Source organism: Gracilinanus agilis, chromosome 3 (genome assembly GCF_016433145.1).
Source record: "Gracilinanus agilis isolate LMUSP501 chromosome 3, AgileGrace, whole genome shotgun sequence".
In the NCBI taxonomy this organism is placed as follows: domain Eukaryota; kingdom Metazoa; phylum Chordata; class Mammalia; order Didelphimorphia; family Didelphidae; genus Gracilinanus; species Gracilinanus agilis.
Genome location: NC_058132.1, coordinates 422,127,379 through 422,139,524, shown reverse-complemented (window position 1 = coordinate 422,139,524; position 12,146 = coordinate 422,127,379). Strand labels below are relative to the sequence as shown.

The following is a 12,146-nucleotide window of genomic DNA, read 5'->3' as shown; positions in this document are numbered from 1 at the left end:
CCCAAATCCCATTGATCTTGTTCCAGGACTTCTGTCTGTGCTGGCTCAGGATTCTGTGAGTGTAATGATGGTAAATCTCCTTCAAAAGTGGCTTGTTGGACTGCCAATGCCTGAACTGGCATCCCTGGACTGTTCATGGGCCTATCAGTGTCAAAGTGTATCTCAGTTTTCCCAGACCATGAGTAAGGTAGAGTGTCCTTCTCTTCACTGAACATGCTTTGCTTGACTTGTGCAAAGTTAGATTCAGGAGAGGTATTTCTCTGCATTAAAGGAAATTCTTCAGAATTGGAAATGTGTTTTTGGTTCATGACCACATCCCAATCCTGTGAGTCTATGCTTTCTTCTTATATTTGTTCCCTAGACTCCATGTCAGTAACAGGAAACTGAACTCTAGATGTATTTTGCATAGGAAACAAAGTCAGTGTTGTAGATTCTTCCTTTGTCCCTATTGATGTCATTTTGTTCCTCTCTTGGCTACTGACATTTATGAAACTGAGTTCCTTTAAATGCATTAACTCAGAATCTACTCCAAAGGCAGCTCTCTCTGGAGTATCCCAGGCTTGAAAGTGTGCTACATCTTCATGCACTTGACCCTGAAGTAGGCTTGGTACAAATTCCCTAGCTCCAGGATCTAGCTTTAAAGTTCCTTTAGTATTGTAGCTACCAGATTTTCCACTTTCCCTTCCAGCTTCCCTAGTTGGTGGTAGAGAAGAGGTTGTGCCTGTATCTGAGAATTTAGCACTTTCCTTCTCAATGGTCTGCAGGAGCCCATCTCCCTTGTTGACACTGTCTGTTTCCAAGAGATCCCCATTAGAACACCTATCTATGATCATTGCCCTTGTGCTTGGCCTTGCTGTACATGTAAATGATCCACAATCTTACTACAAAATGTTTCTCTCCCTCCATAGTGAGAATCAAGGAATGCTACCTTCTTCAAGCTTTTATCAAGAACTTGTGCAGATGTGCCTGGTTTTCTGTCAGTGTACCCCATATTACTGTTTCCTTTCCCATAAATTCTCTCCTTAATTTCTATTATATCCTCCTCCATTTGCAATTCCTCCTCAGTCATATCTTTGTAACTTTGCGTTACCTCCTCCAACCCATAACTCATAATATCTTCTGCACCCATTTTGTTCTTCTCACATTCCTTTGTTACATCATTATCACTGCCCTTCTCTTTTCTTGCAACAACTGCTTTCTCTAAGGCTGCTTCCTCGGTTCATAAGGTAATAGGTCTAGCTCCTTGGGACAGGTATTCTTCCATTTTTGACAAGCTTGGGGACTTACTAAACTTGGCACAGTCATGGTCACAACATCTGGCCTTCACCTTATCACTGTATCTACTATTGTTGTCCCTGTTGTTATTATTATTGGTGTTACTATTGTATCTGGAATTATAGTATGTATTCCTCCTATTGTTATTGTTATTATTCCTAAGGGACTTAAATCTACAATCCTGTACCACGTGGCCAATTTTGGAGCATAAGAAACATCTCTTAATTGCATTGTTTGCCCTGCCACTAGAGGATTGCCTAGGCCTGCTTTGGCTCCTCTGATTGGTGGACATCAGAGCCATATTTTTAATTTCTTCCACCTCCCTGGCCTTCTGAGCTTCCCTCAATTGCTTTTTTAGCTCAGCAATCTCTTGATCTTTTTCAGAGGTTCTAGATGGTTTAGATTCACTATCCTTCGAGTCATGGACATAAGCCGCTGTCTTTCTCAATTCCTCAACTGGCATGGTCTCCCATTGTGGGCAATGTAGTCTAAAATATGTCTGGATGTAGTTCTGATTCCCTTTCACAAATTGCCTCCTGACATGCTGAATGTTGTCCTCAGTAGTCATGTCCCTAAACTCTAGGATAGTCTCCCCAGCTTCCAGCAGTCTGTCTAGGTATATGCTTGGGTGTTCCTCCTCTCCCTGCTTCAACTTTTCAAATGAGCCCCATGCATTTGATCTTCTGGCATGAAGTCGCATCGCCTCTGCCAAGTCCTCCCTGCATCTCCTAAGATATGTCATATTTGCATGGGATGACAGCTCCAGATCTTGATGATGTTCTGGCCACGATGCAAGATTGGGATTGCTCCTTGTTTCTGTGATAAACTTAGCCTTCTCACTTGGGGTAAATAGTTCTGATAACAGGAGTTCAATGTCCTCGAAATTTGGATTGTAAAGCCTGACTGCCCTTTTAAATTACTTGATTGCCTTATGTGGATTTACAAAAAACTGGGGGAACCTCCTTTTTAAAATTTCTAGATCCCCTCCAGTAAATGGTTTGTAGCCCTTAACATGAATGATTCCAGCAGCCGGTTGCACAATTGTCCTATCTGTTATCAGAAGGATTGTTACAGGAGTTGCCTCTGCCCCTGCAACTTCTTGCTTTTCTGGGTTGTCATTTTTAATCTCTTGTTTTATTTCACTCCCCTTCTTTGTTGTGACCGTGTTCTCTACTTTTTCCAATTGCATAATCGTCTTGGCATCTAATTCTTTCCCTTCTCTAATCTTTTTGTTAATCTCTATCAGTGTCCTCATATGTTCTAACATCTGTTCCATAACCGGGTTAGTAACTTCAGCCTTTCCAAATGTGAAAGCCAGTACCTTCCTCAAAATCATTAGGGCCCCATAGCAAGTTGCAGTCATGGCTATCCCTGATGGTACATAAGCCAAGGCATCCCCCACTGTTATCGTTAGCCAAAGGTAAGTGTCATAAAGTTCTATCACTGTTTTAAAAAATTGGGGAACTGTGACAAACCAAAATGTGGCACAAGTCTGCCAAATCCCATACAGTAAAACTCCAGAGAACCCCAAAGTAATAATTGCTCTATTGATCATACTGGCCATATATCTCTTCTCCACTAGGTTGTAGAGTAAAAATCCTAGGCTGGCTGGCCAAAACTGTTATGACAATAATAACAGATAATTTGGAGAGGCAGATATTTGTGTCAGAGCTAGTAAACCTTCAAGTCACACCACATAAGGAGATCAAATAATTTAAAAGAGCAGTCAGGCTTTACAATCCAAATTTCAAGGACATTGAACTCCTGTTATCAGAACTATTTACCCCAAGTGAGAAGGATAAGTTTATCACAGAAACAAGGAGCAATCCCAATCTTGCATTGTGGCCAGAAAATCATCAAGATCTGGAGCTGTCATCCCATGCAAATATGACATATCTTAGGAGATGCAGGGAGGACTTGGCAGAGGCGATGCGACTTCATGCCAGAAGATCAAATGCATGGGGCTCATTTGAAAAGTTGAAGCAGGGGAAGGAGGATCACCCAAGCATATACCTAGACAGACTGCTGGAAGCTGGGGAGACTATCCTAGAGTTTAGGGACATGACTACTGAGGACAACATTCAGCATGTCAGGAGGCAATTTGTGAAAGGGAATCAGTGAGAAAGGAGGGGGTTAGACACTCCTGGATCTCAAACCCCTCCCCCCCAAGCAGTTGATGCTTCAGTACTGCCCCCTCACCCAAAGTTCTCCAGGGGGGTCCCCTGGAATTCTGGGTGAGGCTGTCCCTGTATCTTTGCAGGGATTCCATGCATCCATCTCTACGTAACATTCCTAATCTGACTAAAACAATGAGTAGGATACAATACAATGAAACTTTGAAAGACTTGCCTTAGAAACAGACTGACAGAGGAGCATTTCCTTTCCTTTGGACCCCTCTTTAAAAAGTTTGTCCATCACTGTCCTAAATTAAACCCAGGAAAAATTGGACATGAAAAAAATTTTAAGTTATAATTATGTATAATGCCTTATGAATTTAGGGTGTAAGAATGCCCATAAAATCCACAAGAATCTGTCATTCTTTGCCACTTCTCCAGATCAGACTATTTGTCTTCATTTCAATAAAGTTTGCCTTTTTTAGGGGCAAAGATCTATGAGGCGAATTTCAGAGGTCCTTTGGAATAAGTAGCCAAAGGAAATCACCTGCCTTCAATGGAAATCACCTTCAGAACATGGATTCCTAAAGAATTATGATGTGCTTTTTTGACCAGAGCCCAGGTGGGTAGTCTTATACACAACTGAGAAAGGGATGACACTTAGCTGACTCCAGGTTTAAAACTCAAAACCCTATGGGAAGAGCTCCATGTAATTTGAAAAGCTCAGTATAGTACATGTTTCTGCAGATAGGAAGTCAATTTTATTTCCACGTTTTTTCTTTTGCTTGTGGTTGAGAAAAGTACTGTAAGGCAAAGGCTAAGTAAGTAGGAATGTTTGGTGAATTTTGTAAAATCTGTTCCTTTTTTTGTTTAATCTGAAAATTTATGTAATCTGTACATGTGGGGATTGCATATGATTGTGCTATTGCATGTTGCCTGTTTTTAAGCCTTACCATATGACATAAGTGAAAGGAATTAACTTATGCCTCCCTATATAATAATCTAAAGTGAGAACAAGGATTATGTTTAAAATATACCCTTGCCTATTTCCCAGATCAGAATTGTTCAAGAACTCATCTCCAGTAGACTTATTCCAAAAATTTCTCTACAGGTTCCAAGAGACTTGTCTAATAATTCTTCTACTTGTCCATGAACTCCTATTTCACTCCATCACTAGCATTCTAATGCTCTCTACTCTTATTCCCACAGTTACAAGATTAATTCAGCAATTACTGCACACTCCACAGCTGGTTCCATAAAGTGGCATCTCTGGTGCCACTTGGTTCTCTCATCTCAAGAGACCATGAGGTTGCCCTTAACTGCTCAGGTGCCATTCAGATTTCCCTCCAGGAACCAAAGACTGTATTTAACCAATTCTACTCTGGCCAGTTCTCAAACCCTCATTTTAAAATATATAATTAGGAGTCAGTCATCCTCAATATGGTATCAAAGGAACAAGGTATCCAAGACAACATGAGTTCACATCATTGAGAAGACACCATCAGTGCTGGAGCAAAGACTCTATCTGATTTGGTCTGTTAACAAGGACCTAACCTGACTTGAGGGGTTTCCAGGATTTGGTGATGGCAGTAACACCAGGAAAGGGCATTTAGAAAATGGCTGATACATGAGCAGAGAATTTGCCTGAAGGCTATCCAGAAGTTTAAGAAGGAAATCACCATGACAACAGTAGATTGTTGGGAAAAAATGTAACCTTGAAACATGGACAATGAAAGCATTTCCCTAGAAAAATCCGTTTCTGTGGGAAAATATACACAAAAGAAATGGGAGCAAAGGGAATTAGTTTTCAGACCTTACCAGTTCACTTGAGTTTTAAAGTTGACACTGCTCACTTTGTTTTTGCTAATTAAATTCTATTTAATTTATATATGAATGAGAAATCCTTCTGGAGTCACATAAATACATAATTTTATTATATATTATATATTACATATAATATATATTATATATAAATAACATAAATAAAAATGTAAAACATGGAGAAAAATAACCCTTTATTAAGATAGCTAACATGAGAGTGATACACATATGAAAGAGTTTTATATATGAAACTATGTATCTCTTAAGTACAACTTGTTTTTCTATTTAAGAATATAACTTTAACATGCAATTTTCAAAGCTGCCCTCCCTGCTTATTTGGGTTTGTCTTGCTTTCTACTTTCATCTGTGTAATTTTTTCAAAAGCTTCAATGAGTTCTTTTTCTTTTCTTTTGGGCAACCTATCTCTAGCTCCAATATCCTTCCCACTTGCCCTCACCAACTGAAAAATAAGAAAAAAACCTGTCATAAATATACATAGAGAAGCAAAACAAATTTCCATAGTGCCCATGTGCAAAAACGTATGGCTCATTTCATCATCCAAGTTCATCACTCCTCTGTCAGGAGGTATAGATGCTTCAACATCTGTCTTCCAGCTTGCCATTTTCTTTATCAGAGTTCTATAGTTTTTCATGATTGTCTCTTTTTTGGCATTGAAGTCATTTTATGATTTATATTTTATAAATTATTCTCAACTTGTTTATATGGGTATATGATTTGAGGATTTGGTTTTAAAAGATTATTCTATTACAAAAATGAATAATATGGGAATAAGTTTGCTTGTCAACTCCAGGAGGGAGGAGGGAAGAGGAGAGGGAGACAACAAGAATCATGTAACCATGGAAAAATATTTTAAATAAAATTAAAATTTCAAAATTTTAAAAATAAAAAAAAATTATTATTCTAGTTCTACATTAGTCTCTACAACTCTTCCTAGGTTTCTGTAAAACCATTCTTGCCATTATGTTTTAGTAACATTCCATCATATTCATCTAGGACCACTTGTTCATATATTCCTCCACTAGTAAGTATCTCCCCTTTGTTTCTAGTTCTTTGCAGTAACAAAAAAAAGTTGCTATAGATATTTTTTTGCATGGGTCTATATCCTCTTTTATCTCTGACATATAAGTCTAATAGTATTATTAGTAGGTCATAAAGTATGTACAGTTTAGTCACTTCATAGGCACACTTCTGCTTTCCAGAAGGTCTGGGGCCAAGTCACAGTCCCACCAATAGTGTATTGCTATGATTATTTTCCTGCAGCCCCTCTACTGATTGTTATTATCTATTTTTTGCCATCTTTTGTCAATCAGTTGGATATGAGATGGAACTTCGGAACTGTTCATTTTCATTTCTTATTTATTAGTTGTTTGGTACTTTTTTTCACATGGCTATTAATAACTTGGATATCTTTTTTTTAAACCCTTACCTCCTCTTAGAAACAACACTATGTATTGGTTCCAAGGCAGAAGAGTGGTAAGGGCTAGACAATGGGGTTTAAATGACTTGCCAAGGGTCACACAGCTAGGAAGTGTCTGAGGTCACATTTGAACCCAGGACCTCCCATCTCTAGGCCTGGCTCTCAATTCACTGAGCTACCCAGCTGCCCCCAGACAATCTTTATTTTGAGAATGGCCAGTTCATATCTTTTGACCAATAATCTACAGCAGAAAGGGTCTTGCTTTTATAATTTTAATTAGTTCCTTGTCTTTTTGGACATGAAAGATTTTTTTTCCTCAGCTATCTTCTAATTTTAACTATGTTAATTTTGTGCAAAAACTCTCTAATTTTATGTAAACAAAATTTATCTTCTGTGATCTTCTCTATCCCTGTTTTTTTATAAGCCCTACAAAATTGCATAGAATGTTAGAGCTAAAGGGAATGTTAAAGATCATCTGTCAAATCCCTTCATTTTTCCCTACCATGGTACTATAAAATTTCACTATAAAAAAAAAGCTATGGAAAAATCACTACACTCAGACATTTCCCAGCCATGTGACCCTGGACAAGTCACTTAACCCACACTGCCTAGCCCTTACCATCAATACAAGGTATTGGTTCTAAGGCAGAAGGTAGGGGTTTTTTAAAAAGAAGGGAAAAAAAAAGAAATCCCACTATTTCTTACTGTTTCTTTCTAATCTGGTTAGAGGAGAAGAAGGGAAGATAAGTAGTGTGCTGGTTTTATATAACAGTCATATAAATCTTCCTAATTATTATGTATAAAATGTATAAATGAACTATTTAAATTATAAAGTTCTGAAAATTAAAAAAAAACTATATTTTAATTATCCCCCTTTATCATACTGGCAAATATTTATCTCTGTCAATATATCACCTGGTCAAGCTTTTTTAAGAGTTCATGTATTATTAGTCATTTTATCTGCCTCACTGCCCAGATCAATATATGTGCATATTTGTTTTATTGAATATAAATAAGATTTTGTTGTACTAATAAATTACTATGTATTTTATTTTTACTTCTACAGAAGCATCTCCTGGGACCACTGATTAAAAATCCCCAACATTTTAAACTGCTATTACTAAATAAATTAGTTTTAGATGACATAATTTTCATGCAGAAGAATTTTTAACTTTTTGAATTTTGTCATCCATCAAATGGCAAAAAAGTAACTTCTTACCCCACAATACTGCTCCTCATTAAAGATCTGTGGAGGAAGAGGAATTCCATTTTGTGGTTTTTTCTCTCCAGGTACATTCTCTCTCATCCATCTCCTGTTGTCTTCATCACCAGCAATATCAAATTCCTTAAAGTCAATTTTATTGGCTTCCAAAAAGCCCACTACTTCTTGCTGTTTCTTCCTAATCTGGTTAAAAGTGGGGAGGGAAAGATAAGCATTATGCTTGTTTTGTATAGCAGTCATAAAATTGTCTCATTTTTATGTATAAGATATTGAGATAATATTTCTTCCTTTTCAAGAGCTTTCACAAGGTAACACCTTAATTTCTGAATTTTTTAGGTGCGCCTAAAATTTTTTTGTGTGCCAACTTATACAGTAGTCATTCAATAAAATTATCTAACTGAATTAAATTGATGTAATTTTTAAAATCTCCTAATAATGAATATAATGACACTACTTTGTACAGAGCTTTATATGACAAAATAATAAAACCTTGTATTTGTAAAATAAAACACTTTTAACGTTTGGAACCACATTCATTATCAAATAAAGCAGGGGTTGTAGATTATATTAGCAGTAAGGCTTGAAGAAAAAGGAAAGAGGGATTAGAGGAGAAAAGAAAGGTATTTGTTTTGCTTTTTAAGTTGATAGAATGAAGCAAACATCAATTAAATCCAACATAGAAATGTGCTTTTGGAAAGAACCTGAAATAGGAACTTGTCATATGAAATGAAAACTAGCTGAAGATGTATGTATAAAGGAGAAAGAAAATATATCAGATTGCAGGAATAGACTAAAGAAAAAGTATAAAGAAGCACATAAAGACTAATACAGTAATCCTTCCCCTCTTTAATAGATTGCACCACACATTTCAAAAGATTGAAAAGATAGAAGATATTAGGTTAAAAAAGCAAATGAGTCAGAAATCAGTATAAGGAAAGATAATTTAGAAATCATACCTGAAAGACATAACCAAACAAAAAAAAGTCTAGCTGTCATATTTCAAGAAATCATAAGAGAAAACTGACCAGATCTACATAATCAGAAGTTAGAGCTAGAAAGAATCCACTTTTAATCACCTGAAAGAAACCCCAAAATGAAAAAAAATGTTATAGTTTCCAATTCAATGAAAAAGTTCCATAATCAATCAGAAAAAAAATAATTCAAGTAACAAGGAAACCATAACTAGGATGCAAAAAAACAGCAACTAAAATAAAGGAGAGGAAAAATGTTAATGTTATTTCAAAAGGCAAAAGATAAAAATTTACAAATATGAAAAACTTATTCTGTAATACTGAGTATAATAGTGATTACCATGGGTGGGGCGCAATGGTCTTTAAACAGAATAGGACACTTTTAAGCATGTCTGATGTAACATGAGAGTTGAGTAGAAATTCTGAAATGGAAACATAGGAGTCAAGAGAAATCTAGAAAGATAAATATATTTTCGCATTTGGAAGAGGCTCTATGATGATGAAATGTTTATCTCTGAATGGGGGAGGGGCCATGTCTTCATGAGTCAGAGAAAAAAAACCAAAGGACATGGAATGGTTTTATTGTGTTTTGATAGTCCTGAGACAAGAAATAAGAGAGAACAAGAGAAATACATCTGAGAAATGAGGGGGGAAAGGGGAAGAGGAACTTAATAATTTAATATAAATGGGATGCAAAAAAGACCAGACAAATGTCGAAGAAAGTGTGTTGGGAGTTGGCATCTGGCAACCTAACACTTATCTGAACCAGAACAAGAAGAACTGAACAAAATTTCCCATATATACTCAAACACACCAAGAGTCTCTGATATAAAAATACAATAAAATAAATAAGGAAATGGGTAAGGACAGGGAGAAGAAAGCAGGGGGGTTTAAAAAGATAGTTTTAGAAGGAATAGCAATAAGGAAAACAAACATCAATTTCAGAGAATTGCTGCAAATTGGTAAAGATGATCAAAAATGGGAATAGTAGATGCTGGACATATCATGGGAAAATAGGCATATTAGTAAACTGTTGTAAAGATGTGAATTAGTACAACTATTTTTAAATCAATCTGGGAAAATGCAAATAAGGTGTCTAAAATATCTATCCCAGAAATTCTGCTACTAGGCATATATCCCAAGGAGATTGAGAAGAGAGTAGGGAAAGAAATACAGGGAGAAATTTGGCTGATATAAAAACAAAAGACTTTTTTTTTATTTTAGGCGCTGGATCATAAAGGAGCTGATTAAAAGAAATATAAGAAGCAATGACAGGTTTTGAGGGGCAAAATGAGGAAGAACAATAGAATGGAAACAAATAATTTCATTTAAAGATTACTAGTATTCATTCATTTCTTTTTCTTTCCACAATTTCTTCATCTTTGTAAAGAAGAGGATTATTAAACACAGGAAAAATTATGTGAGGACATAATTGAAAGAATATAAATAGGATTAACATCCATAAAACAGAAGAATGGAAAATAGATTAGAAAGAAGAATCCAAAATGCTATTTTCAAAAAAGCACACTTGAAACATAATGATTGGCAAAGAGGTAAAATGAGATGGAGAATGTATTTTGCCTCAAGTGAAATGAAATAAGTAGGAGAGGTAATCATGGTCTTAGATAATACAACAGTAAAAATAGACATTTAAAAATAGTAACAAAAACTATTTTGTTATGCTTAGAGATACAATTAATAATTGAGCAATATTAAGACTTAATATATAGAGACCAAATGGTATATCATCAAAGTACTTAAAGGAAAAACTAATTACATTACAGGGGACAATAAACAGCAAGACTTTAAGAGACTTCAATATAATACTTTCATACACAAATCTAAAAAAAAATGATAAATAAGAAAGTAGTAAAGAACCTGAATAGAATTTTTTAAACTTTCAATAGAAATAGAATATGCTGAACATGGAACCTTCACAAAACTTCATAAAAAAACTCATAAACAAATGCAAAAAAATCATAAATACTAAATAATCCTGACCATGATCCAATAAAGAATTATAATCAAGGGGAAAAGAGGAGTGCCATGATTATAGTTTTCCACTAAGAAGCACAGACACAGTTTTTCTGCTTTGGCCTGAATAGTTTGACTATAGTGCTTTCTCAGAGATATCTCAAGACTTTTCTCCACATTTGGGGCAGTGAAAGCAGAAGTGGTAGCAGCAAGAAAGGCAACAGCAGTTGCAGCACCGAATACTCTCCCAGCAGACCACCATCCCATTTTCTTCCTTTCCTCCCTCTCAGTGGCAGAAACCTGCAGTAGTCCTCTTGCCATCATCACAACAGTTTTTCTAATGTATTACAGCAGGAGTCAGCACTCTAGTTCTAGACTTCTCTCTCAATACACCTAAACACGTCTCACTTCCAAGATTTCAGTGCCCCTACTTCAAAACAAGGGGAAAGGGGGACTATCTTTTCCTTAGTGTAATCCAAGTCCCCAGGACTCCTTGCATCAGAATATAATGATGATTTTTCTTCAGTCCTATAAATATTCATCTCAGCTAGATGATATAACCTCTCTGAGCAAAGGGGATTATGTTCATAATTAATAGAAGTACTATAAAATATAAAACAGGAAAACAAAAACCAAAAATCTGAATAATGTTTATATGTCTCCACTTTCAACACACTCAGATCAAAAGGAAAATTTGTAGTTAATCATCCAAAAGTTTGGTCTACATTTTTCCTTTCTTCATTTTCATTACAATGCATTTTCTGATTTGCCTATCTGAACATTTCAGTTTCCTTTACTCTTCCCCTTATCTGTGGGTATACCCTAAAACTCTATCCTGGGCCCTCTTCACTTTCCATCCACAGACTCTTTCTTGGGTAATCTATCAATTTCCTATGGGTTCAAATTATCACTCTTTGCACATAAGCGATATATCTAACCTTAGTTTCTCTCCTGAGCTTCATTTTCATGTTGACAACTTCTTAGTGGAGACATTTATACTCTGGACACGTCCTTTAAGGATTTCAAGTTCAATATGTACCTTGTCTTCTCATAAATAACTCCCTCTTTTGAACCTCCTTGTCTCTGGTAAAGACACCATAATAATTCCAATGCTACAGATTTGCAAACTCAGAGTTTTTCTTTATTCAACCCTCTTTCTTCATCTTATATGAGATACCTTACTAAATAGTCAGGAACCAGAGCTTGTCAATTTTTTCTGCATGTTTTGATAATGTACCCTTTTGCTAGACTATTACAATAGCCTTCTGGTTGGTCTCCCTATTTCAAGTCTCTCCCTACTCTATTACAAATTCCATTCAGCTATGAAACTG

At 36.0% G+C, this 12,146-nt stretch overlaps 1 protein-coding gene across 1 annotated transcript in view; it reads right to left on the bottom strand.

Moving 5' to 3' along the window:
* LOC123242505 (SH3 domain-binding glutamic acid-rich protein-like) overlaps nucleotides 1-12,146 on the bottom strand; it is a 114,501-nt gene that overhangs the window by 70,202 nt on the left and 32,153 nt on the right. The window contains exon 2 of the mRNA XM_044670305.1: nucleotides 7,868-8,053. Within this exon, the coding sequence (XP_044526240.1) occupies nucleotides 7,868-8,053 (186 nt within the window). The remainder of the gene's footprint in view (nucleotides 1-7,867; nucleotides 8,054-12,146) is intronic.